The following is a 26,177-nucleotide window of genomic DNA, read 5'->3' on the forward strand; positions in this document are numbered from 1 at the left end:
TGCCCAGCAACCGTCATGAAGTATGGCAGAGGGTGAAACACCCGGGGACGTATTTCCAACCTGCACACACATCCATACACAAACAAAGACACACTCTCTCTCTCACACACACACACACACACACACACAAACATGATAACTGACCCACTTTGCCCACCTCAACATCCGAAGGAGGAAACATTTTCAACTTTACGAAGTAGAACAGAACAGGAAATTAGCTCTGCAAAAGGTAAAGCACATGTCAATATTCTCTTTGCTCTTCGAGGGCATGAAACCAAAAAGTTGCAGTTTCCATCAGCTACAAATGGCAAACAAAGATCCACTGCCAGCTGCCTTCCCGGGTGGTATCTGCCAGCCCCTTCTCACTGTGCCTCCTTCCCCACCCAGGCCACACGTCCCCTGCCTGCTGCCTCTGCCATGGCCTCCTCTGCCGTGGAGTGCGGTGGCAGCACAGAGACCTCTGGAGGACTCCCTCCAGGCCTGGGTGCTCCCTTCCTTCCAGAGCATTGAGCGGCACTGATGCCAGCTCTTACGGCCACAGGGTGTTCATGTTCAGGCTAAACCTGCCATCCCATCACTTCTGCTCCCCCTCCCCCCCGCCAAGGATTAGTGAGGTTCATGCCATCTTTTACATGGTGGCCCTTCAGCTGTTTGCGGGTTGTGTGTCCCTACTCCTCCTCACTTCCCACCCATTCCAACCCTGCCAACTCCTGTTCTCCAGGCTGAACCCCCAGAGTCCTCCAACTTTTCATAAGTCATCTAAACTTCATTCTTCTCCCTGTCCTTCCTGCTGTGCTCTGAACATGCTTCAGATGTTTGTCCTGGTATCGAGGCATCGCGTCCAGGATGGGACAGTTAGGATGATGACAATGGGGAGGGGGAGGATGGTAGAGGTGGTTGCAGTGACAATGATGATGAGGATGGTGGTGGTGGTGGTGGTGACAAGGATGAGGGTGATGGTGGCAGTGACAATGATGACGTTGATGATGACATGATGGTGGTGACCACGAGGAGGAGGATGGTGGTCTCGGTGACAATGCTGCTGCTGCTGATGATTATGGTGGTGGCAGTGGTGATGACAATGATGAGGATGAGGTGGTGACAATGATGATGACATTGATGAGGAGGATGGTGGTTGTGGTGACAATGATGCTGCTGCTGATGATTATGGTGGTGGCAGTGACAATGATGATGTTGACGATAAGGAGGATGTGGTAGTGGTGGTGATGTTGATGATGAAGAAGAGAAGGATGGTGGTTGTGGTGACAATGATGATGCTGATGATGATAATGGTGGTGGCAGTGGTGGTGACAATGATGATGAGGAGGAGGAGGTTGTGGTGGTGACAATGATGATGAAGAAGAGAAGGATGGTGGTCGTGGTGACAATGCTGCTGCTGATGATGACGTTGATGATGAGGTTGTGGTGGTGACAATGATGATGAGGAGGATGGTGGTTGTGGTGACAATGCTGCTGCTGCTGATGATGATTATGGTGGTGGTGGTAGTGATGATGAAAGCTAACAACTAGTGGGCTCCCAGGGCCTGGCCCTGTTCTAGATATTTTGCATGTGCTGTCTTATTTCTCAGAACAACCCTATCGTGATTCTCATTTTACAGATGAGGAGACAGAGGCACAGGTAGATTAGGTAACCCCCTCAAATCCATAGAGCTATCTACTAGCAGAGGAGAAGGAAGGGACCATCCCAAGCCTTCTGGTACAGCCTACATGCATTCACTATCTGACACCGAGCTCTCCTCAACCAAAATCTTTCTACTTGCATCCCTGCTAGGTCACAGCCCCCAGCCCCAGCCCCTGCCCACGCCACCTTCTCTGAGAGCCCTACAAGGAGGCATAGAGAGGGTGGAAGCCATGCCCCCTCTTTGACCAAAGAGGAAACCAAGCCACAGAGAGGCTAAGTAGCTTAGTCAAGGTCACACAGGGAGTAAGCCACATAGTCAAGATGAAGTGTAAGTGACAATGGGCGCCAGACAAAGCTTTACCTCCCAGCGACTCTCTCCTGCTTTATGTGACCTGGGCAATGTTTCTGTGGAGGCTGAAAGGACACTGGGGCTGACAGTATAATCAGGTGTCTAACCCACGAGTGCACACTGCCAGAACCAATTATTCAAATGAGCTTCCCAGCCAGGTTCCACAGAAAAGGCCAGATGGCTAGATGTCTGTGGAGGCAGCTCCCCATCTCTGTCTTGCAAACAGCATTTCAAAGTTAGAGTTGATAGCAAGTTGATTTTAATAATTGATTGAACAGTGAAGACAGACCTCTGAGGAGACAGTAACCCAGAAGCAGTGGCTGGGGATCTGGAGGAGCCAAAAATGTGATAGAATCAAGAACTTCATCATTCCTGGACTTAGTTCCTAAACACTGCTGGAATCGTGTCTGTTCTCTACGTGCAATCCTTTCACGGCTCCCCATGGATCAGCAGAAGGAACCTCACTCTTTAGCCTGGTCTTTAAGGCAGGCACAGTGTCCAGAAACCTCCTCCCCAGCCTCATCCCCCACTGACCCCCTGGCCCCGTGCTGCCTTGCACCCTCCAGCCTGGCCTCTTGCCTTCCTGAGCCTTTGCTGGCACCTGCCTCTGCTTAGGGAGCCTTCCTCCTCTTCTTCCCCACCAGCCGCTTCCTTCCCTCATACACTCACCCAGCCTATGCTTTGTACCGGGCACTGGGGATCCGAGGTGGACTCAGCCCTGGGCTTGCCCTCAGGAAGGAGGGGCTGTGTGAGATGGGTCTTGAGGGATGAGCATGAGTTTGCCAGATGAAGAGTTTGGCAACACAGTCTCAACCACAGGAATAGTCATGCTAAATAACGTAGGTGATGATAGTCATGCAAACCTTAGGGGATTTCTACAAGCTGCTGGGCCCCGTTCTAATTGGTTTTAAGTGCTGCTTCCACTGGAGATGGAGGGGTGGTGACTCATCCTGCTTCTGCTCCCACTCTGCCAATGTAGGAGGAGAGATAGGGACCAGAAAGCTAGAGGTCAGAATGCCAGCTTCATTTTTGATAAAAGCAGTATTGAAAAGGCATGCCTTTTATCTGTAGTGAAAATTGGCCTTCTTATACTTCACCCCAAAGCCAACTTCTCTACTAGCCATAAGCGGAGCAGGAAGTGAGCTGCCTCCCTGAAGTCGCACCGGTGGCAGAGAGGAGGCCGGAACGGACCTCCCTGTGCCATCACAGATCCAGATGTGCCAGGAGAGCCAGGCCCAGCAGGCTCTGCTCCTTCCCACAGGGAGACCCATCAGCCAAGTTCCACCCCCTCCCCTGGGAAGAAGCAGCAAGGGGATGGAGACGAGGAGCTGTTTTCTTATTCCTGGGACCGAAAGTCCCCCCGGGATTGAAAGCAAAGTGGTTTCTCCCAACAACCCCGTGAACCTAGGAGGTGGATTCTTATATTATCCTTATTTTATAGACAGGGAAATGGAAGCACAGAGAGGGGTTGACTCATTTGCCCAGGATCCCATGCCAGGGAGACCCAGGAGTCACATCAGAGAGGTGACTCGGAGCCCTGAGTGAGTAGGGGAACCGCCCTGGGGGCCGGGGTGGCTGGTGCACGGTTCACGCCCCACATGAAGGCTAAGAGGGCAGGGGACCAGCCTTGCCACTTGGAGGCAGTGCACCCGCCCACAGGAGGGGGTGCCTTTTTGTCATTAGCTCCTGGGACATATAATGTGCACGCCTTGCACGGTGCACAGGTTGGGGACAGGATGCAAGAAGCTGGAGGAATCAGTGGGGCCCAGTTCGTGGAGGACCCGCAGAGCCATATCGGGGTCAAAGCATAAGACCAGCCTCCGTGTGTGCGACCCGAATCTCACACAAGGTGCGATCCCCAGCATTTACACGGCTGATCTCCTTAAATCCTCACAACAACCCTCTGAGGTCGCAAAAGTCACCTTTTGTAGGTCAGAGCTGAGGCACAGAGAGGTTAAGCCACCACTCATATGTGGCCAGGCTAGGCTCTTATCCAGGCCGTATGGCTCTGGAGTCCACACTCGCAATCTAAGTCACTTCTCAGGCTCAGAACAGGTGGGCAAGCGTTCTACCAGCTCCCATCCCACATCTGTAAAGACCTAAAGGGCTTTCTTCCCCTCAGTGCCTCTTCTGCCCCGTCTCACTTAAGAAACGGAAACAGGAGTTCCCGTCGTGGCACAGTGGAAATGAATCTGACTAGGAACCATGAAGTTGCGGGTTTGATCCCTGGACTCCCTCAGTGGGTTAAGGATCTGGCTTTGCTATGAGCTCTGGTGTAGGTCACAGACGCAGCTCAGATCTGGCGTTGCGTAGGCCGGCAGCTACAGTTCCAATTCAACCCCTAGCCTGGGAACCTCCATGTGCCCCAGGTGTGGCCCTAAAAAGACAAAAGGAAAAAAAAAAAGGAAACAGCTGATTCTTAGCCCCAAGGGCCAGTGCACTCCCTTAGAAAACACCTCACCCCCACCCCCGCACGGGGCCTTTGAAATGGTTCTTTTTAACTCTTTGCCAGTGTGTTCTTGGAGAGAGAAAAATAATCCATCAGTCCTGGAATGGACTTCCAAGTCTACCCTTACAGAGCTGTGTGACCTTGGCCTCAGTTTCCTCACCTTTGAAATGTGGGGATTGGGTTTTATGAAATCTTGAGCCCTTCCAGGTGGTGACTGGCTGTCAGAGCTGTTTCAGGACAGGCCTGGTGTTTGTTGCTGCCCAGCAGGAGGTGGAAGGAGGAGGCTGAGTCCCAGAGCACCTGATCTCCATGGGAAGGGACAGGGCCTTCCAGCCAAGGTTCTCCGCATCCACTAAGGGCCCCAGGGAGGGGAGGTCAGAGACGACCCCTTTCCCAGGTGTGGTCTCACACCCCCTCCCCAGTCCCACCAGCTCCCCAGAAGGCCCACCCATTTCCCCATAAACACCTTGCTGACCCTTGGAGGTAGGAGCCCAAGTGTCCGTGCTGGCCCTGCTGTGAACCTCGGGCATATCTAGGGCCACCCCATGGACATGCAGTTTGTGCACTGCCCAGAGGCTCCTGGGCAGGGCGCCAAGGTGGGCTGTGACTCTGCTCCCAACCCCACGTCTGGCCAGAGCAAGTGGCATCCTTTTGTACCTCACCCACTGAGAAGGGGCACCTGTTTCTAAGTTGTTGGCCCTGGGGGAGAAAGGAAGAACCACCTTTTGTCGATTTGCATAAAGGTGCTCACTTTCCCCATTTAAATATTCAGGATGTCACATCCATGCCTCACCTGAGCCGAATCCCTACAGGAGGCGCTGACCTGGCTCCCAGGGTGCTAAGAGAGAATTAAGCTATGGTCAAGAACATGGGTTGTAGAGCTGGGCAGACAGGGTGCGAGCCTTGCCTCTGTCCCCTGCCCCTGCTGGACTAGGAGCAAATTGCTTAACCTTTCGGTTGATTTCTGTTTATTCACTTTAACTGTGACTTGGCTCTGTACCTGACCCTGGGCTAATGCTGAAGACCCAATGGCAGATGAAATCGATTTAGTGTCTGCCCTCCTAGTGCTTTTAGGTATTTGAGCAAAACATGCATTTGTCCAAGGTCATAAAGCTACTCAGTGGTAGAGCTAAGACTCCAACCCAAATCCTTCGGAGTCGGGGCCTATGTAATTATCTACCCTCCTCTCTGCCCCCACAGCCCAAGTCACATCCTCGTTGGGATAATCTAAGAAGGACTGTGTGGGCGATGCTTTAAACATTGTGGTGATGGTGATGGGCAGTGGATGTGTTATAATTATCCCTGTGTGTGGTTGAACAAAGGACACTGCTCACTGCCCTCTGTCTACACCATAGTAGAGCCCACCCCACGTGCAAAGCATTTTGCAGGAGCTGTTGATGGCAGATTGTGTGGCATTCTGACACTGGCCAATCAACAGGACTGGAAGGTGCTTCAGGCCAAGAGCAATTGAATCCCAACCTTTCAGTGGCATTAAATAAAGCAATATTTATTTTGCCTTTGGTGCAAATATACTTAATCCAATGCAGCTCATTGGTGATGCTGAAAACCTGCTGTGGTGGAGGGATGGTTGCATGCATGCCCTATACATCTCTGCTTGTCAATGCCACCCTTCCAGGAGCACACAGCCCCACTGTGCTCAGGACAAGAATGATTGATCTGCAGCCACCCAGCTGCCTTTTTTTCTCTCCTTTAGAGGAGATGAAAAAGAAAACATGAGGACGGGAATTAAAATCATTGCTCTCCTTCCAGCTGCCATTATTACAACAGAGATGAGGCATGGTGCCCTTCACAAGACAGGGCTATTTATTTGCCATTTAAAGAATAGTCTCTGGAGTTCCCATTGTGGTGCAGTGGAAACGAATCCGACTAGGAACCATGAGGTTGAGGGTTTGATCCCTGGCCCTGCTCAGTGGGTTAAGGATTCGGTGTTGCCGTGAACTGTGGTGTAGGTCGCAGATGTGGCTCGGTTCTGGTCCTGTTGCTGTGGCTCTGGCGTAGGCTGGCGGCAACAGTTCCAATTAGACCCCTAGCCTGGGAACCTCCATATGCTGTGGGTGTGGCTCTAAAAAGACAAAAAAGAAAAAAAGAATATTCTCTGGAACCATTGTTTGTCTGCTCTTGGGCAGAAGAGGAGGGAACGAGTCCAAGAAGAGCAGACAAAGCCTAGCATCTCTTTCCTAGATCACAGCCTCCCTGATGAATGGGGGGACCTCAAAGTGTTACTGTAAGACCTGGTTCAATAAGACCTGGGTTTGAATCCCAACTCTATATTCTGTAGTTAGCATGTGGCCTTCTCAAAGTCCTATCTCTCTCTGATTTCATGTGCTTATAAAATGGGGATAAAGAATACCTCAGTTGGTTACTGTGAAAGTATCTAGCCAGTAACAAGTGCTTAAATACTTTTCGAAATATGTCTTCAAGTAATTATCTGAACCTTGCTGGCAGAGACACTGGATTTCATTCTCAAAGACTCTAAACTGGCTGCCATAGGGGTGAGAGCCTGGCATCTGGAAGTTTTCTTGTCCATTCTCCTATCTTTAGGCAGCTGATTTGGGTCCTGAAATCACTGAAGAGAAAGAACCTGCACCCACACTCCCATCCTGGTGCTTACAGCCTAGTTAAGGACCTGAGCAGAAAACCCTAGAAGCCCATTAGAAGTATGTATCATTTCCAAGCATTCTACCTCCCTTTCTTTGCACATGCCACAAACTCTGCCTGGAATGCTCTCTCAGGTCTTTCTTTGGCAACTCCCACCTTCTCTTCAAAACTCTGGGCAATTGGAGAACACCTAGCAGCAAGGACCGGGTCCTATGCAAATCTCAAATGTTGGAAAACACATGCAATTTATGTTGAGACATCAGTAACCCTTGGTGATTTGATATCTCTTTTTAAAGCCCTATCAATCCTTTTTCTAGAATGTTTTGTTCTCTTTGAATTTCAACTCAACTTTATTCAAAATGTCTGGTTCTTCCAAGTCCCTGCCTTTGGAGGTAAAGCCTAGTTATTGATGCTTTATTAATGAGTCAACTATAACACCCTCATTTTACAAGGAAGGACATAGAGCCCAGTAGAGGGAAGTGACTTTCCCAAGATGACGTGGACATTCGAGGTGAGGCCTGTCCCTCAGCTGCTAGCCAGGGCTCCTGCATCTTTAATAGATGTTTTCTTCAATAAATACCCACCTACTGATAGCCTGATTGCCATTAGAATCATCAGTCTTTTAAAATCAGCTCCAAAAGAACCTACCACAGGAACTACTGGTTTAAGAGTTCCACAAATGCTTTCGCTTCTAAAGGGCTCTCGGATTCTTGAGGACTGAGTTGCCTTTGAATCACCAGCCCTACTCTGCTTTCCTCTGAAGGCTGAATTAGGATCTCTCACCAATCACACTTCTCCTTCAATTTGAATTTCACTTTTTTGAATTAAAGAGGCTTCCCGGAAAGCAGGCCGGCCAGATGTAAAGACCATGGAGCTGAGGACCAGGACACCTGGATTCCAGTCTGGGCTCTACAGAGTGCTGGTTAGGTGACCGTGAAGGGGTGGCATACCTTCTCTGGTCCTCAGTGCTCCCTCATGGAAAAATGGAATCTGACTGTGTGGCTGGATGGTTCTGAGAACAACATGATGTCAGATAGGAAAGAATGAAATGCTCCCTCAACAACTATGCCTTTAATGCCTACCGTAGTCCATGCTCTTTGTCAGGCGCAGGAATACAAACACACAAAAGACATCATCCTTGAACTTGAGGAATTCATTTGCCAGTGGAGAAGACAGACTCAACAATTACTGCATCTTGTGCCGTAGCCACTCAAATGGGGGAACAGTGGATGCCATGGGAGCAGAGGAAAAATACTGGTCCCACATTTGCAGAGAGCAAGGCAGCAAGCCTTCCTGGAGGAGATGGTATTTAGGTTAGACAATTTCGACAATATCGCAGTCACCACTAATGCCTCTGTCATCACCGGCTACCATTTACTCAATGTTCGTTCTGTCTGTGGATTCTGCTAGACCATTTATAGACATTAGTTCATGTATGGAATCCAGAAGGTCAAGGTTGTTATCCTCATTATACATATAATAAAATAGAAGCCCAGGGGTTTTTTTTTAAGAAAGAAATTTTAAAAAGGTAACAAGTGGAGTTCCTGCTGTGATGCAGTGGGTAAAGAATCAGACTGCGTTGGCTCAGATGGCTGAGGTGGTGTGGGTTCAATCTCTAGCCTGGCACAGTGGGTTAAAGGGTCTGGCATCACTGCAGTCACGGCTTGGGTTGCACCTGTGGTTCAGACCCAGTTCCTGGCCCCGGGAACTTTCATACACTATGGGTGTGGCCATAAAAAGCAAAGATCACAGCCAACACTTAAGCCTAACTGACTCCTAAAGCTTCTGGTTTTCTCAACGTAGCCTCATTGTTCTGTGAGACTCTGTGGGGCAAGGCTGAGACTGGTGGAGAAAGTCACTGGAAGATACATTTCAGCTAAAGAGAAGGAAGACTTTCTTGGCAGAGCTGTCCAAGCCTGAGATAAGCTGCCTGGGGAGGTGATGAGTACAGGCTGCTGGAGGTGTCATGAAGCAAGCTGGTGACTTGGCTAAGATGTGCTGACAGCATTCTTATTTTGAGGAGGTAGAGGTGGATAAGCTCGCCATCTCAAAGGACACTGTCATTTAGGATGAAGTCCTGTTATCAGTGACAGTGTTCTCTTCCAAGTTTTTAAATGCTCAATGCAGGCTGGAAGAGTCCTGTAGGAATGGTACCCAAACTGATGGTTTTGTCTGCTTGGTGACCATCCATAGACAATATAGGGGCCTGCTGGAATTTTGTATAAGTTAGTCCACAAAGCCACACTGGTAGGGATGCTTCCAGTTAAAGAAACAGGGACTGACTCTGCCACTTTAAGCAAAAATGGAATTTGTAAGAAGAGGATCAGCATGAAGCCGAGGCTGGAGGACCAGACTTGGAAATCAACCAATTAACAGGGTAGCTCCGGAGGGCAGAAAAGCTGGCTATGGGCAGGAATCGTCTACCTCCTTTCCACTGTAGCACTGTCATACAACCCAGCTCCCAACCTGGCATCACCTAGTCTCAGCTCCAGTCCTGGGTGGAAGTCGCTGCTGCCAGAGTCTGGGTTTCCTGCCGCTGTCCTGGTTTCCAGATCATCTGGCCCATCTCTCCTCTGGACTAAGAGAAAAGGTGCCACTGTGGTCTCAACATCTTGTAGTGATGGAGGAGCCAACGCTCCCCAACCCTGCCCCATCTAACCCCAGAGTTAGATGCTGGATGTTCCCCAGAGGAAATGGACAAATGCCTACCACATTAGGAGGGAACGGAGCATACGTATGAACTCGACATGCCTGATTTCCAGCCTGGGGGAGAAGCCAGGCGGTCATCCCTGACTACCACGGTCAGCTGCCCACCCCCGCCTGCTTTGGACTACCAACCTGTTACTCTGTCTCACTCATATAGCATTTGACACAAAACAATGTTAAAGCACAAACAACCACCCAACATTTTTGATCTGCTCCGACGTGCCAGACCGGTGCTCCGTTAAGTTTGTTACATGCATTATCTCATTCAATCCTCGTACCGTTGTCCTGAATTATAGATGGGCATGAGCCTGGGTGCTTCTCTTCTTTTCCCCACCAGATTGTGTTCCTTGGGAGCAGGAAATGTCAAATGGCATGGAAACCCATCTTGATGTCGCCTCTTCTCTCAAGCAAGTCGTTTCTAACCTCTCAGTGCTTCAGTTTCCACAACTGCCCAAAAACGGGAATAATAATAGTACCTCCTTCATCAAGTTGACATAGATAAAATATTTCATCCTTAGTGAGGTCCTGCATTCTCGGGACAAAGTGACGTCCGTAACGGTGACTGTGCTCCCTTGATCGGAGTGGTGATGCTGTCGTAACCTGACTGTGAGACTGTTTTTGTTTCCACTCTGCCGTCAGTGGGAAGCCGACATCCGCGATCAATTCTTCTAAATATAGAAATGCAAGGACAAAAGCATGAACCTCCCGGCCAGGCACTTGAGACCCTTCACGTTTCCCCTCCAGCCCCTTTTACAAAGCTCACCGTCACCGCCCCTCCCTACACACCCAGTGATTTGGTCAGACCAGATTGCCCACCATTCCCCCAATATCCTGGGTGGTTTCACACTTCCTTTCTTTGCTTACACGTTTCCTTCTGCCCCAACACTTGGAAAAAAATTTCATTCAGTCAGCAAGACCCAACTTAAATGGCTTTATTGAAGTCTTTTCCCATGTGTCCCCACAAAACCTCAGGGCTCCCAGCAGGCTTATGTTAAGTGATGGGGAAAGTGCTATTCGTTCCTCTCCATCCCCACCCCAACCACCCTGAAGGGGAGGTGGGTCCCCAGTAATGTCCTTTTTTTCTGAGTACGTTGAGGGGGGTGTAAAAGGCTGAGATGGGATTAAATCATATTGCCAGGGAAATAGAGGGATTTGGGACATACGACGAGGAGGGCAAAATAGTGGGATGAAGGGGTAAAGAAAAAAAAGGCAGAAAATTGGGGCAGAAAAAGCTATCATCCGTTTCGAATCTGGTTAAAAATCTGCAAAGAGCAGACGTTCACCCTCTGGCTGGTGGAGAATCAGAGAGGACTCTTGATCGAGAAAACAAGACACTAAGGTCTAGGGGGAGACATTCTGGGGGTAGGAGGAGATGGATTGGAGGGGCGAAGAGTGGTAATTTGAGTTGCGAGCAAGCCCAGGGTTTCTGGAAGTTGTCCCTCCGCCTGGGTGGCATGGGGAGTGCCGCCAGAGGGTCTACAGTGGGTGACGTCCCAGCAGATGGAGGCCTGGGCCCAGAGGAACGAAAGGAGGACGAGGGAGAGGAGGAGCCCAGAGGCCTTGGTCCCATTTGCCCTGGTGGAGTCATTAATGGGCACAAGGCAGAGCATGGAGGAGGGGGGCCAGGCAGCCTTCTCTGAGCAGGTGACACGTGAGCAAAGATTTGCCACAATGAGAACAGATCACTCAGCTCTCTGGAGGAAGAGGCAAAGGGGACGCCTACACAAAAGCCCTGGGGCAGGAGCACCCGTGGTGTTGGAGGGACAGCAAAGAGGCCAGAATCTGGCACAGAAGAAGCAGGAGGTGGTAGGAGCTGAGGTCGGGGAGGAGAACAGGGGTGGACCACGTGGGCCCCTGCAGCTGCTGTAAGGAGTTCGGCTTTTCCTTTGCACAGAATAGAGACCCATTTGAACAGAGAGGGGACACCGTCTGACTTATGTTTTAAGAGGACCACTCTGGCTCTTGTGTAGAAAATGGGTGTGTGTGTGTGTGTGTGTGTGCAGTGATTAAATAGGATGAGAGGCAGGTGGGAGGAGGTGAGGGTGGGAACAAGACGACGGAGTAAAGTATTGTTACAGTGCTCTGGACCTCGGTCCAAGTTCAAGGTGATGGCGATGGACATGATAGAGAAGTGCTGGGTTCCGAATATATTTCAAAGGCAAACATAAGGGCTTGGCTGCGGGTGTGAGACAAAGAAGAACAGTGGGGACGTGCGTGGTTTCCCGGCCCTGCACTGGAGACGCGCATGTGCCTGGGTCTCAGGGCGTGGATGCTGAAGTGAGCCTGCTCCACAGATATGTGTTCGAACCTCTCTGCAACCTAGTGTCTTCTTCTGTAAAGCAGGAATTGTCATAGTCGTGACCTCAAAGCGTTGTTGAGAGTGACTGAATTAATAGACATAAAAGGTGCGACACTCTCTTTTCAAAAAAAAAAGAAAAGAAATGCTTGGTGAGTGATAAATGTCTGCTCCTGCTCCTAACTGTATTTGACAAGCTGGGAGCTTGGCTTGTCCTGTCTGCACTGACTCTGACTCTGGGTCCTGCCTAGGTGCTCTCTGATGGGGTTTGACCTGAACCGTCACTGGCTGGATCCCTCTCCGTGGGCCCACCCTACCCTGCATGGGGTGAAGCAGCTCATCATCCAGATGTACAACGACCCAGTAAGTAACCGGACTTCCTCAGCAGCTGCTGGCCGTACGCCTTGCTCTGCAGGAGGGCAGTGCTGTTCCGGGAAAGTCCACAAGGAACTGCAAATTAGGGATTCCGGGTCAAAACCGGCTGTGGGGGGCGCTGGTGCTAGGCCCGCTGGTCTCTTCTCAGAACTGGACAAACCCAAGGGCTTGCCCCATCCTCATAACACTGTCTTCCATGTGGCACTCCCGTGGGGCAAAGGAAATATACCAGAACAATCCACATCTGTCAGAGCTCTTGGTTGAGGGGCCAAAGAAGTGCAGCCTGAACCAGTTGAAGCAAAACAGAGAATGTCTTAGGAAAGTACCAGAGCATCTCACCCAGTTGAAGGCTGTGTGTAGCCTGGTCTCCTCCACCTGCAGGGCGCAGGGAGCATATGCCCAGGATCATACCCAGCGGCTGCCCCGGTAGGGAGCAACTCGCTCTCCTTTTCTGGTTCCAGCTCCCAGAGGACTGTGGTTGGCCTCACATGAAGGGCCTGTCCACCTCTGGGCAAGGCCACTCTGGCCAAGAGGCAAGGATTTTTAAGGAGAATACAGCCTCGCTGGGACCACATGTTGGACTTGGGGGTGTGGCGGCAGTGGTGAACTTGTTCCCAGAGCAGAGGGCCTGTCATTTCAGAAAGGAGGGGAGCAGGGGGTGTCCACACTGAGTTGGCTCCGGGGACAAGGCTGTGAAAAACAGGGGGCACTGGGGTTCCAGAGCTTAGAGACGTGAGGCCGATTGCCATCGTTCTGTCTGAAGCGTTTCAGAGAGGACAGACAGACCTCTTCATGGTGGAGGCCACAGCAAGAGGTAAGGCTGATAGGGAAAGCAAGCCTTGTAACCATGAGAGCTGCCTGAGGATGGAGGGCAGGGGGCAGTGTGAGCTGGGAACTTGGCCTTCCTAAAAGCGTTCAACCTGACGCTCACTGACACTGTCAAAAGGTGCATGGAGGAGGCGCAATTGTTTGGAAAACGCTGTAGTGAGATTCCATCTGAGCCTCTTCCAACATTGATGACTGTGACTTGTGACCGTCTTGACTGCCGCCAGGTGACAAACAGTGATTGCTTGGACGGCAAAGGTCCCGGAGTGGGGGTATTTCTGAGATGCACCCATGCACCTCATTCTGCCCCCTCTCTTTGGAGGTGCCAATAAAAATATCCAACAACATGTACATAGATGTAGATACATAGAGATATATATACACCAGGCAGAAATATGTATGTAAAAACAAATGCATATATTAGAGCAAGGATTAATGAAAAAATAAGTCCTTAGGTGCAACATAGTTAACTCAACTGGCTTAACTCAACTCAGTTCGACGCCTCTGTGAGCTTTGCTTCCCTCCGTCTTTTTATGGCTCGCCTGCTGTCAGGGCTCGCTTAGCCATGGCTTTAGCATGTCTGCTTCCTTCTCCAGCTCATCCCTCCTTGTGCACAAAAGAAGGTGTTAGCTGTGCTCCAAACCCCTTTATTGCCCCGAACTCCCGATCCATCCTGACCAGCTTTCCTGGCAGAGAAGCTGCTCCTGAATTCCTTAGGGATCGTTGTTGTCAGCTGGGTTCTGCCCCCAGACGTCAGGGCTGACTGTAGTTTCCCTGATAGAATCACGACACCTCCTTCCTCTGCCACCTCTGTCTTTTTTTTTTTTTTTTTTTTTTGTCTTTTTGACTTTTTTTTTAGGGCCGTACCCCCAGCATATGGAGGTTCCCAGACTAGGGGTCCAATTGGGGCTATAGCTACCAGCCTGCTCCACAGTCACAGCAACACCAGACCTGAGCAGTGTCTGTGACCTACGCCACAACTCAGAGAGACGCTGAATCCTTAACCCACTGAGCAAAGCCAGGGATTGAACCTGCAACCTCATGGTTTCTAATTGGATTCGTTTCCGCTGCGCCACGATGGGAACTCCTGCCACCTCTGTCTTTTTTTTTTTTTTAATTTATTTTTTTTCCCACTGTACAGCAAGGGGATCAAGTTATCCTTACATGTATACATTTTTCCCCCCACTCTTTGTTCTATTGCAATATGAGTGTCTAGACATAGTTCTCAGTGCTATTCAGCAGGATCTCCTTGTAAATCTATTCTAAGTTGTGTCTGATAACCCCAAGCTCCCGATCCCTCCCACTCCCTCCCTCTCCCATCAGGCAGCCACATGTCTATTCTCCAAGTCCATGATTTTCTTTTCTGTGGAGATGTTCATTTGTGCTGGATATTAGATTCCAGTTATAAGTGATATCATATGGTATTTGTCTTTGTCTTTCTGACTCATTTCACTCAGTATGAGAGTCTCTAGTTCCATCCATGTTGCTGCAAATGGCATTATGTCATTCCTTTTTATAGCTGAGTAGTATTCCATTGTGTATATATACCACATCTTCTTAATCCAATCCTCTGTTGATGGACATTTGGGTTGTTTCCATGTCCTGGCTATTGTGAATAGTGCTGCAATGAACATGCGGGTGTATGTGTCTCTTTTAAGTAGAGTTTTGTCCAGATATATGCCCAAGAGTGGGATTGCGGGGTCATATGGAAATTCTATGTATAGATTTCTAAGATATCGCCAAACTGTTCTCCATAGTGGCTGTACCAGTTTACATTCCCACCAACAGTGCGGGAGGGTTCCCTTTTCTCCACACCCCTTCCAGCACTTGTTATTTGTGGACTTACTAATGATGGCCATTCTGACTGGTGTGAGGTGGTATCTCATGGTAGTTTTGATTTGCATTTCTCTTATAATCAGCAATGTTGAGCATTTTTTCATGTGTTTGCTGGCCATCTGTATATCTTCCTTGGAGAACAGTCCACCTCTCTCTTAGAGAGAACAGCCCCTATGTTTTTTTTTTTTTTTTCTGATAATAGATATTCAATACCTATTTGTTGAGTTGAATTGGATGGAACATGGAAAATCCTGTGATGCCCAGTGTAATGTGGTTTATCGATACAAAATAGCTATTCATGCAGAGGTCAATGAGGCATGGTCAAAGAAAAGACGTGAGGCAGGCGAAGAGACAGAGTGGGGGCCATGGAACCCAGGGGGGTTTTAGGTGACTCCCCAAGGAGAGGACTGGGGGAGGAATCGAAGGGAGGACGTCAGGTTTGCCATCACCAATCAGAAGTCATCGATTTGCTCGCAAGTAACTGGGTGCTCGTCCCTGATACAGAACATAGATCAGGCAAGACTGTGTTCGGAAGGTATTAGGACCCTCTTTGTGCCAAGAGGAGATTGGCCATCAGGGGTCGGATCTTAACACAGTTGGATGCTGAGCGCACTGTGGGAGCTGCATTCTTCCTGAAAGTCTGCTCCTGCGCACCCCAAGCAAGAACGGGGAGCGCTAACAGAGGTCACGCTGACCTGGACCAGGGTCAGCTCCCTCAGCCGCGTGGTCTCCCCACCCCCAACTCCTCTTGCCCAGACTTCTACTCCATCCATTCTTGCCTCCCTCTGTGCACCAATAGTGATCAAGGAGTTTCTGTACACCAGGAATTGTGGTTGTAATAGTGAAGGAAACCCTAACCCTTGCAGTCTAGCAGGGAACTTGACATTAAACAAGTAAATATCGATAAATACATATTTACAAATTATGTCAGGGCTTACCAAAAAAAAAAAAAAGTGCAGAATATGAGCTATAGCTTGCCTGTGACAGCTCTGGTTTATACCTGTTGTCATGGAGTATTTATTAATCGTGCCCCCTCCCACTCTCAAAAGCATCCTTGGTGTTCCCTTGTGGCCTTGCAGGTTAAGGATCTGGCATTGTCACTGCAGCCAGGAACGGCCCTGAGAACTTCTTCGTGCCTTAGGCATGGCCCAAAAAATAAGTGTCCTGGAGTTCCCGTCGTGGCGCAGTGGTTAACGAATCCGACTAGGAACCATGAGGTTGCGGGTTCGGTCCCTGCCCTTGCTCAGTGGGTTAACAATCTGGCATTGCCGTGAGCTGTGGTGTAGGTTGCAGACGTGGCTCGGATCCCGCGTTGCTATGGCTCTGGCGTAGGCCGGTGGCTACAGCTCCGATTCAACCCCTAGCCTGGGAACCTCCATATGCCGCAGGAGCGGCCCAAGAAATAGCAACAACAACAACAACAACAAAAAAATAAGTGTCCTCATTTGTTTGACAAATTACACAGTCTCTCTACTTAGATGCTATGTGAAAGCACGTAACAGAATACCTGGCGTGTAGCAGATCCTCAATAAACATTACTTGGATCTCATTCCAATTCACGCTTGACTTCAGGAGTCGGTGTGCACAGTTGCAAACACTCCCAGTGCCCTGGGTCTCTGCCCAAGCTTTAAATACCTTTCCACCCTGGACCTTCGCTCCGCCTACATCATCAGGCTCACTCAGCCCCCAGCTTTCTGCACAACAGGACAGCTTCTGACCTTGTTTCTAAATGCCCACAGCCTCCCTCCTTCCATCCGGGGCCTTCTGTTCACAGGATCAGCAAGCAGGGAACCAACAAGACCCTTGCTGATGGGCAGAGTCTGCTATTGTGAGCGTTGTCCTTCCTCAGAGCTGTGAATAGTCTGAGCTGGTGCCTCCCCCAAGGCGCTCACAGCCCGGGGGAGACACCTGAGCCTGGTCCAGATACCTGAGCTGATGCGTGAGGGATGCTGCAGGCAGGGAGGGCTTTCCAGGGAAAGAGGACATCTGAGCATCTGCCTTGAGAGGGAGGCACCCTCAGGAGGCTGCAAGTCGTCAGTGTGGCTGGTACTGGGAGCAGGCAGAGGGGCAGGGGGCGCTGAGACATAGGGCTTTCTTAGAATAAGTTCAGACTTTATCCTTGTGGGAATGGGGAGTCAGGGTAGGATCTGAAGTAGGGAAGTGACAGGATCAGGTTGGCATTTCAGAAAGATCTCTCTGATGCCTGGAAGGGGATGGATTCAGAGGGGGCCAGGCTAGAGGCTGGAGACCATCAGAACCACTGCTGGAGGGCAGAGGCTAGAGCTGTTACAGAGGAGACACAGCAACTGTGGCGGATGAGAGACGAGAGAGTCCTGCGTGATGCCCAGGGCTTGGCCCGGACGGTGGAGTGGAGGGGGATGGGAACCAGGAGGAACAGTAAGTGTGGGGACAAGCTTTAGATGTGCTGGCTTTGAAGTGGAGCAGGAGGGGGTCTCCCGGAATGAGCCCTTCTGTGTCCTCACCTGGCAACCAGGGCCCACCGTCCTTGTGTTAACAGTGGCGTCGACTTCAAAGGCAGCTTTCCTAGCCCTGTGCTCACTAAACCCTTCACTCCTCTCAGAGGCCGGGATATTGAATGATGATCTTGACAAAGGCGTCTTTAACCCGGAGGACTGCACTGAGTCTCAGATAAAGAGCGTTTAATGTCCCTCTCCCAGGACAGCTCCCCGTGGATGGTGTGGCCCTTGTTTGCCAGTTGTGATTGATTGTCCCCGGGGCAGGGTCTGGCTGATGGGTCCCCAGTGCCCAGAAGAGCCCTGGCTCTGAGCAGGCCCTCTGTGCAAATATCGAGCAAATGATGAAGCAAACCCAGAGCCCCTGGGACCTGCTCTTTATAAGAGTCTCCTGATGAAAGGAGCAGCTGGACCACGGACCCTGCCCCAACCTCCCCTCCCCCTCAGAGTGTCCTGGATCCTGCTGCCACCGTCGCTGTGCCCTCCTTTACTTATGGCTCTGGTCTGCGGACACAAACCCTCTCCTTGGGTTCCCTGCCACCTGCTGAGATTGTCCTAAAGTCTCCAGGACAGATCCTGGGCATTTGGGACAATCTCAGCTGGTTACCACGTGCAAGGCCCTTGGGTCACCTCAGAGCTACAGAGAATATTGGGGCAGGGTGTCGGGCCAGGAAGAGCTCGCCATCTGATGGAAAGGCCGGGCCCTTGTGAGCAATTTTGATCCAAGGCAGTAAGGAAAGTGAGCTGTAAGAGAGAAAATGGGGTGCTCCGGGACACGGGGCTGGGGGAGACGAACCCAGCGTGTGTGTGTGTGTGTGTGTGTCTGGGGGGATCCGAGGACGTTTTTCCAAGGACTTTGGATTGGACCTTTGGGAATGGGGAAGACTTTTTGAGGGGGCTATGGCTGAGGGGAGAGGGCATCCCGGGGAAAGCCCAGCACCGGAACGGAGGTGGGAGACCTCAGCCGTGGCAGGGTGGGGCGGTGTGCAGGGCACACGACAGGGCAGCTGTGAGGATGCTTGCAGACAAGTGTGAACCTTGGGCTAAGAAATTTGGCTTCTCCCTATGGCCCGATGCTCTCTTCTCATTAAAATCAAAGTCTTAGGCCATTTTTAAACTTGATTTTTTTTAGTTGAATTACATATGATAACTATAAAAAATTAAGGCTGTGGAACAAAATGTTGCTTGTCGGGACTGTTCCAGCACACACACTCCCTCAATCTTGAGGATCAGCTTCATCACCGAAGAGGCATCAAACATGCTTGAGCAAGGGAGAGAGTGGTCCATGAAGGTATTTCCATCCACTCAGTCCCCCATCTAGAAACTCTAGAGACATCCTAAACTTTAGATCTGCCCGCATCTCTCTCCTCTGCGTAAAACCTTCCAGTGACTCTCATTACTTGTGGGATAAAGGCCGACAATCCTGACATGCTATCGAAGGACATGCCCTACGCGTGTCCAGGACGGAGCACAGAACATGGCACCAGAGAGAGTACTGTGCTGAATGAGAGATGCTTTATTTGACAGGAGGAGGCGAGCCCTTTAGGTGCTGATGGCGACAGTCCAGGTGAAGGCCAATGAGACCTGGACCTGAGAGTGGCCAGGGATGCTGCCCAGAACACAGGAAAGGGACATGGGGGGTCCCCTTCTGCCCTTTCCTCGGCCCCCTGAGTCCCTCAGGGCCCCGGGGCTGCTGCTGTGAGAGATTTCTATGTTCTGGGGTGATGCCTCCCCTTTTCCTAGAGGAGAAGGGCCTGTGTTGCTATAACAACTTGGCTGCAGCTCGTTTAAAACAGATCCGTTTCCTTAAATCATTTAAAGAAAATTAGCTGCCATAACAACACGGAAGAGTTTTTAAAATAGAGCAACACAGGGCTGAGGTTTTTTCCTTGCCTCCTGCAATCCTCAAGATAAGCTGCTCTCTTCCTGTCAAATAAATAAATAAATTATAGCACGTTTACGTGCTCACAGAGCAGGCAGCGACATGGTCGGGTAACACACACAGGCCCGGTCCCCGTTCACACTACACACAAGACACACACACACAGAACATGGAAATGTGTGCAAAACCCACCCATTCACATACATACATGAGAAAATGCTATTGCTTGAAAACATAAAATGGTAAATAAGAGATACAAAAACAAGTTTATGGTTCTATATAATCACACGAAAGATACGTATCCAAACTCGCAGCCAGGCAGTTTCGTGTTCAGTTAAAAAGGAAGGAAACGGAGGGGAAGGGAGTGGGGTAGACTGGGAGTCTGGGGTTGGTAGATGCAAACTCTTGCATTTGGCCCGGATCAGCAATGGATCCTGCTGTGCAGCTCAGGGACCTCTGTCTAGTCACTTGCGATGGAACAGGATGGAGGATAATGTAAGAAAAAGGATGTGTATATGTGTGTAAAAGTGGGCCACTTTTCTGCACAGCAGAAAATGACAGAGCATTGTAAATCAACTTTAATTTAAAAAAAAATTTAGGAGTTCCCGTCGTGGCGCAGTGGTTAACGAATCTGACTAGGAACCATGAGGTTGCGGGTTCAGTCCCTGCCCTTGCTCAGTGGGTTAACGATCCGGCGTTGCTGTGAGCTGTGGTGTAGGTTGCAGACTCGGCTCGGATCCCGCGTTGCTGTGGCTCTGGCGTAGGCCGGTGGCTACAACTCTTATTCAACCCCTAGCCTGGGAACCTCCATATGCCGCGGGAGCAGCCCAAGAAATAGCAACAACAACAACAACAACAACAAAGACAAAAAGACAAAAAGAAAAAAAAGAATTTAAAGGAAGGAAATGGCCCCTGAGGTCTGTTTTTAGGTGAACAGAGGTCTCGCTGGCCACTAGACTGAAAGGCCCTTTGATGGCAGCTCTGTCCAGAAGTCACAGGGACATGGGTGTTTGCACCCAGGGGATGCCCTGCTGGTGGAGGGTAAAGCCTACCGGGGAAGGACGGGGGTGCAGGGAGGAGGTCGGGGGTGTCCCATCCCCATCCTCATACACACACGCACGTGGGAGCGAGCCAGGAGTGCGGGAGGCACGGCCATGGCACTTGAGGTGGGTCATTTTCTCTGCCCAGTGGCAGCATGTTCATTACCCCAGGGGGAGGCGGTAGCGTCCGGGGAAAAGCACTTCCTGCGGGCACTGAGGGCTGGGACCTCTGGAATCTGGACTGTGGGTTCCCCAGTGTTTGTTTCCTCCCCACGTCTCTGACTTTGTTGTCCCAGATGTGCCCTGCAGGGAGAAGCTAAAACTCTGAGGGCTGCTCTCCCTGGTAGCAGGAGGGCCCTGCCGGGATGTAACCCGCCCCCAGCAGAGTGGCTGACCACCGATTTGCTTGGTGTCCTTGGGCAAGTCTCTCCCCCTCTCTGGGCCTTTTATCGCCCCCACCCCCACCCCACCCGGTGCAGTGAGGGGTTGAAGGATGCTTTCCACAAGGCCTTCTGGCTCCAAAAGTCTGTGTTGTCTTGTTTCTTGGTCACATGCTCCACAGTGGGGCAGGACTGCACTGCCAGGCACATGGTCCAGGCTAACGCCAGGAGGCACAGACTGAGGGGATGCATGTGAGCAGCTCTGCATGCAGTAGAAGCTCCAGGACGGCCAGTTGCCCAAGCTTCGGTGTGCCCACCTGCTAAAGGGAAGGAAGGCCCCTAACCTGCCTCTCTCGCAAGTTGGGGAGAGACGCCCTGCTGCATGAACCTGAAGCATTTGATAGAAGCCCAGAAGGATCCTAGCCCTGGGGCAGGGGGAGAGGAACGGTCTGTGGAAAAGTCCAGACTGCCCCCAGCAGCTGGGGGGTGGGTTCAACACACTCACGCCACCAATAGAGCACACATGGCAGCTACTCAGATGTTTCCCACTCCTAGCAGCCTGGCCTAGGAAACCAGCAAATAGCCACCAGGGGAAGGGTCAGGCTGGGACTAAAGGCTGGAAGTCCATGTAATACTGTGCACTCAGGGTGCTTGGATTTCAGGAAAGTTTTAGTTTTTCCTGCAGCAGTTAACGATGGTTTATGAAACCTTAAGGAAATTTAAGAGAAATCATTATTTTTCTAAAGGGCAACTTCTCTCACCTATGATAAAGGGTGGTTTTTCCACCTCTCTAGAATATAGCTTTGGCTCAGGCAGCAAGTGGGGTAGAAAGATGGAGCTGTCACGTCGGAGTCATACTCCTGTCAAGTTGGTTGTTTCTTTCAATTTCTCTAACATGTTTTCATCCTGAGAGACCCGCCAGGTACCTCTTAGCAACTGACTAGCTGTTTCAACTGCATGGGGATCAGCAAAGATTCTAGAAGGTTCCCTTTGAGTCGGGTCTGTTAAACTCTCTGTCTTATTTTCCATATGTGTAAATTGGGATGAACCATGCCCACCTCAAGAGATTGCTCTCAGGATAAGATAATATGGACATAAATAATCTTCCACGGGAAGTTCCCGCTGTGGCACAACGGAAGGGAATCCAGTTAGTATCTCTGAGGACTCGGGTTCAATCCCTGGCCCCGCTCAGCAGGATTAAGAATCCGGTGTTGCCATGAGCTATAGTATAGGTCACAGAGGCAACTCGGATCTGGTGTTGCTGTGGCTGTGGTGTAGGCCGGCAGCTGCAGCTCCCATTCAACCCCTAGCCTGGGAACTTCCATATGCCATGCGTACAGCCCTAAAAAGCAAAAAAAAAAAGAGAACCTTCCATAGTAGGTGCATTAGAAAAGGAGCTCTTGGTGTCTTAGGCATTCTGTCACCACAGCACTTACCTCACTGTCCCCACTCCCAGCTCCCATGGCCCACCCACCAGACTGATCCCACTGCAGCCCTGGACTTTGCCTTCCCCGTTTCTGTATCCCTGACGCTCAGCACAGGGCATAGGCACACCTTGAATGTGTGATGGGAGAGAGAGAGAGAGGAGAGACTAGGGAGGAAGGAAGAAACCCCCTCACCGGGACCCGGCATGGACACCTGCACTGGGTCCTGAAGAAGGGGTGGGAATTCGCTAAGAGAAGGAAACGTATTCCAGAGACGTACTGAAGTCACTCTCAAAATCCCACGTCTCCTTCAGAACTTGCCTCCAGCCCCACCTGGTCTAAGGGTTCCTTGAACGCTTCAGCCCGTTCTTTGTTCTTCTACCGATAGATTTTTCTTCTGTCTAGTAGTTTCTTTCAACATTTATAGAGGGCAGGGCTGGCTACTGGCTGGTAGCTCAATGAGAGCCTCTTAAGCACTGATTAAAATGCAGTTTTCCAGAAGCGTAGTTGTTTGGACCTCTATAGGCAGCCCACAGAGCCGGGTACGCCCTGGTTCAAGTGCACATTCTGCTGTGTTTTGGTGCGGCTTGCCCGGCCTCTGTTAGGCTGAGCTGCTCAAGGACTGAGCTCCATCTTTTTCCACCTCCTGGCAGAGCCCCAGGGTTGGCAGGCACTCAAGAAGGTTTAGGGGGATCTTGGTGGCTCCCTCCTCCGATCCCTTGTTCCCCAGCAAGACAGCCCAGAGGCACACCCGAGAGATCCCTTCAAACCTCCACAGTTCGCTCTCGCTGGGCTGCGTTTCCATGGACCTGTCTTGCCTTCGTTTGGTGCCCTCGCTGATTCCTCTCACAAAGTGTTCCCACAGGTGGAAGACTTTCCTGAGCTCACAAATTTGGAAATTCCAGAACGTTAGAATCCAGCCACATAGGATTTCCACCACAAATCCACAGACTCTAACATTGTTCTCCTCTCTGCTCCTCTTACCTTAGCTTCTAGGTTAGACCAAGCATGCTTCTCATTTTTCCTATCCCATGAGCATCCAATCATCCAGGCCACAGTGAGTTAGAAAGGGGTCTCTGTGCGCAGCCTGACACTCTGGGAATAACCTTTTTACATTCCTGCAGCCGCTCCAGCTTAACACCAGGTCATCTCTTCCAGAAAGTTTTCCAACTCACCTACCCCCCCGCCCAGTGCTCACCCTTCCCGCAGACTCCTCCCCTTCCCCCTTTGGGCCCCTGCTCCCAGCAGGTTGGGATTTGCGCACGGCCTGCCGCCACAGTGGGGACTCAGTGGGAGCTGAGCACAGGTTGCCTTTTAGGATGTTTGTGTGTTCAACATGTGCGGAACTTCTCCGAGAGTTATTTTTGGTTGTTGCTGTCAGGAGGCTCTTGAGCCAAGGATGAATTCATGCTGGTACATCAAATAGCATATTGCATTTCAGAAATTGGCCTTAGCCATGGGAAATCAAGTAAGCCAGATGCCTAATTAGTCCATTATTTACCATGGTGGAGAGAGCTGAATTCTGATGAAAGGGACCAGACTAATCACTGCTTCCAGCAAGAACAGATCTGTTTCACCTTCCATCAAGAAATTGCCCCCGTTGTCCCAAAGAACTAATGCCCACCTCCCAATTCTGGTCCTGCTCCCAGGGGTCCGGCTGTGAGAAATATTACCAGGCTGGATACAGCCTGACCTTCCGGCCACCGAGCCTTGATGCTCTCTCACTCGGCAAGTCCTTCCAGGCTCCTATTTCTTGCCTTTACTACAAGGCTAATAAAGTGTACACCTGAAAGAATAACTTCCCCATGGCTTTCAAAAGAAAAAAAAAAAATCATTTGTGTTTCCATTCAGCAAGCATTTCTGAGCCCAGCCCCTGTATACTGGAATACACAGGCAAATAAGAAATAGTTCTTCCTGGAGTTCCCGTTGAGGCACAGTGGAAACGAATCCGACTAGGAACCATGAGGTTGTGGGTTCAATCCCTGGCCTTGCTCAGTGGGTTAAGGCATTGCTGTGAGCTGTGGTGTAGGTCGCAGACACGACTCGGGTTTGGCGTGGCTGTGGCTGTGGTGTAGGCCGGCAGCCGTAGCACCAATTGGACCCCTAGCCTGGGAACCTCCATATGCTGCAGGTGCGGCCCTAAAAAGACAGAAAGAAAAAAAAAAAAGAAATAGTTTTTCCTCTCAAGGAGTCGATGGTCCAGAGTAGAGCAGTGGTTTTCAAATTTTCTTTAGGAAAATGGCAAGAGTCCCCTCACATGGGCTCCTCTCCATTTTAATCAGAGTGGAATACCCTTGGGGCCCAGAGCTCAGGCTCAGGTCCGTGTTTAATACTCATTTCAACATTCAATGGCTTTGCTGCTTGGACGGATCCCTTCACCCTTCTAAGTTTCAGTTTCCATGTTTGTAAGAGGTTGTCATGAGGATTTACGGAAGGGATTCATGGGACTTGCTCAAGGGCACTGTGCCAGGCACATTTATTCGCAAACGATATTAACTATAACTAGTATTTAAAAAGTATTTGAATAAAGGATCCTGTGGCCATAGAAAGTCTGCAGATCCCTGGTCTAGCATTCCAGACCCAGTAAACCAGTGACTACATGATAGGGTGCTAAGTATTAGGATAGAAAAGGGATCTGGGTTCCATGTGGGAAAATCAGCTTATCCCAGCTGGACTTGGGTCAAGCAAGGTTTGCTGGAGAAGGCGACCTCTGAGATGAGTTTTGAAGGTGTTTAGACAGAGGTCAGAGGAAGCATCAGAGGCAGAGGGAGCAGTGCGTGTGAGTGAGGACCAGTGCATATACGGAGGGAATTCCAAGGAGAGTGGTGTACTGAACTGGTGGGGGAGTACGAGGGGGAGAGGCTGGAAGTAGGCAGAGGCCAGTCATAAGTAGCCCCGTGGGCTACCCCAGGAAACCTGGACCTGATCCTGAAAGCTGTGGGAGTTTTCCTGCAGGGAGCAGAGAAGACATTGAAATTCAAAAGTGAGAGAGAAAAATGCTACTATGACCTTCTGGGGTTTAAAATATATTGTTGTGTTTGTAGCTTTGAGCCAGCAACCGCATTACTAAAACCCTAGACCAAAATAATCTGAAGTGTGAATAAGGATTTACGCCAAAAAAAAAAAAATAGTCTGCAGAATCATTATTTATAAATAGTGAAAAACCAAGAAAAATCTAAATGCCTAACCGTGGGAAACTGATGAGGTAAATCACAATACATTCATGTAATAGATGGTTGTGAGGAGTTTATAATATTGTGAAAATCCTCACGCTATAATTTCAAGTGAAAAAAAGCAGAAGACAAAGTTGCATATGTATTATATGTTAAGACATATATAACAACCAGATTCAAAACGTACACAAAAAGAATAGATGTAAACTAGATGTTAGCAGTGGTATTTCTAGGTATTAGGGTTGTTTTTGTCCCCCCCCCCCGCTTTTTTATATTTCCCAATAATTTTCCATAAGTGAAGGCTAACTTTAAAATTGGGGGGGATATATTGGAAGGAGGAGGGAAACTTCCTACCCAGATATGAAGTGGGACTTTATTTTATAAAATAGAATCAAACTCATCAATTGCTTGGTTCTGGGCCGGTCCCTTTACTATGGTAAGAGCCTCATGAGGCTGGTTCAGCCCACATTAGAAAAAGAAGCCGGGGAGTTCCCATCGTGGCTCAGTGGTTAACGATTCCAACTAGGAACCATGAGGTGGCGGGGTCGATCCCTGGCCTCACTCAGTGGGTTAAGGATCTGGCGTTGCCGTGAGCTGTGGTGAAGGTGTCAGACGCGGCTTGGATCCCGCGTTGCTGTGGCTGTGGCATAGACCGGTGGCTACAGCTCTGATTCAACCCCTAGCCTGGGAACCTCCATATACCACTG

The 26,177-nt window shown here is 50.2% G+C and overlaps 1 protein-coding gene across 14 annotated transcripts in view; it reads left to right on the forward strand.

The window, feature by feature from the left end:
* The window catches only part of LOC100737108 (AGBL carboxypeptidase 4), a 1,252,169-nt gene that overhangs the window by 1,127,643 nt on the left and 98,349 nt on the right, over positions 1-26,177 (forward strand). For all 14 annotated transcript variants that reach the window (XM_084965126.1, XM_021097823.2, XM_084965119.1 and 11 more), the window contains one exon: positions 12,313-12,424. In XM_084965126.1, the coding sequence (XP_084821252.1) occupies positions 12,313-12,424 (112 nt within the window). The remainder of the gene's footprint in view (positions 1-12,312; positions 12,425-26,177) is intronic.

The sequence above is a fragment of the Sus scrofa genome, chromosome 6, assembly GCF_054392235.1.
Source record: "Sus scrofa isolate SSC_HxYL_T2T_F1_AM1 chromosome 6, Sscrofa_HxYL_maternal_Yorkshire_Landrace_v2.0, whole genome shotgun sequence".
Classification (NCBI taxonomy): domain Eukaryota; kingdom Metazoa; phylum Chordata; class Mammalia; order Artiodactyla; family Suidae; genus Sus; species Sus scrofa.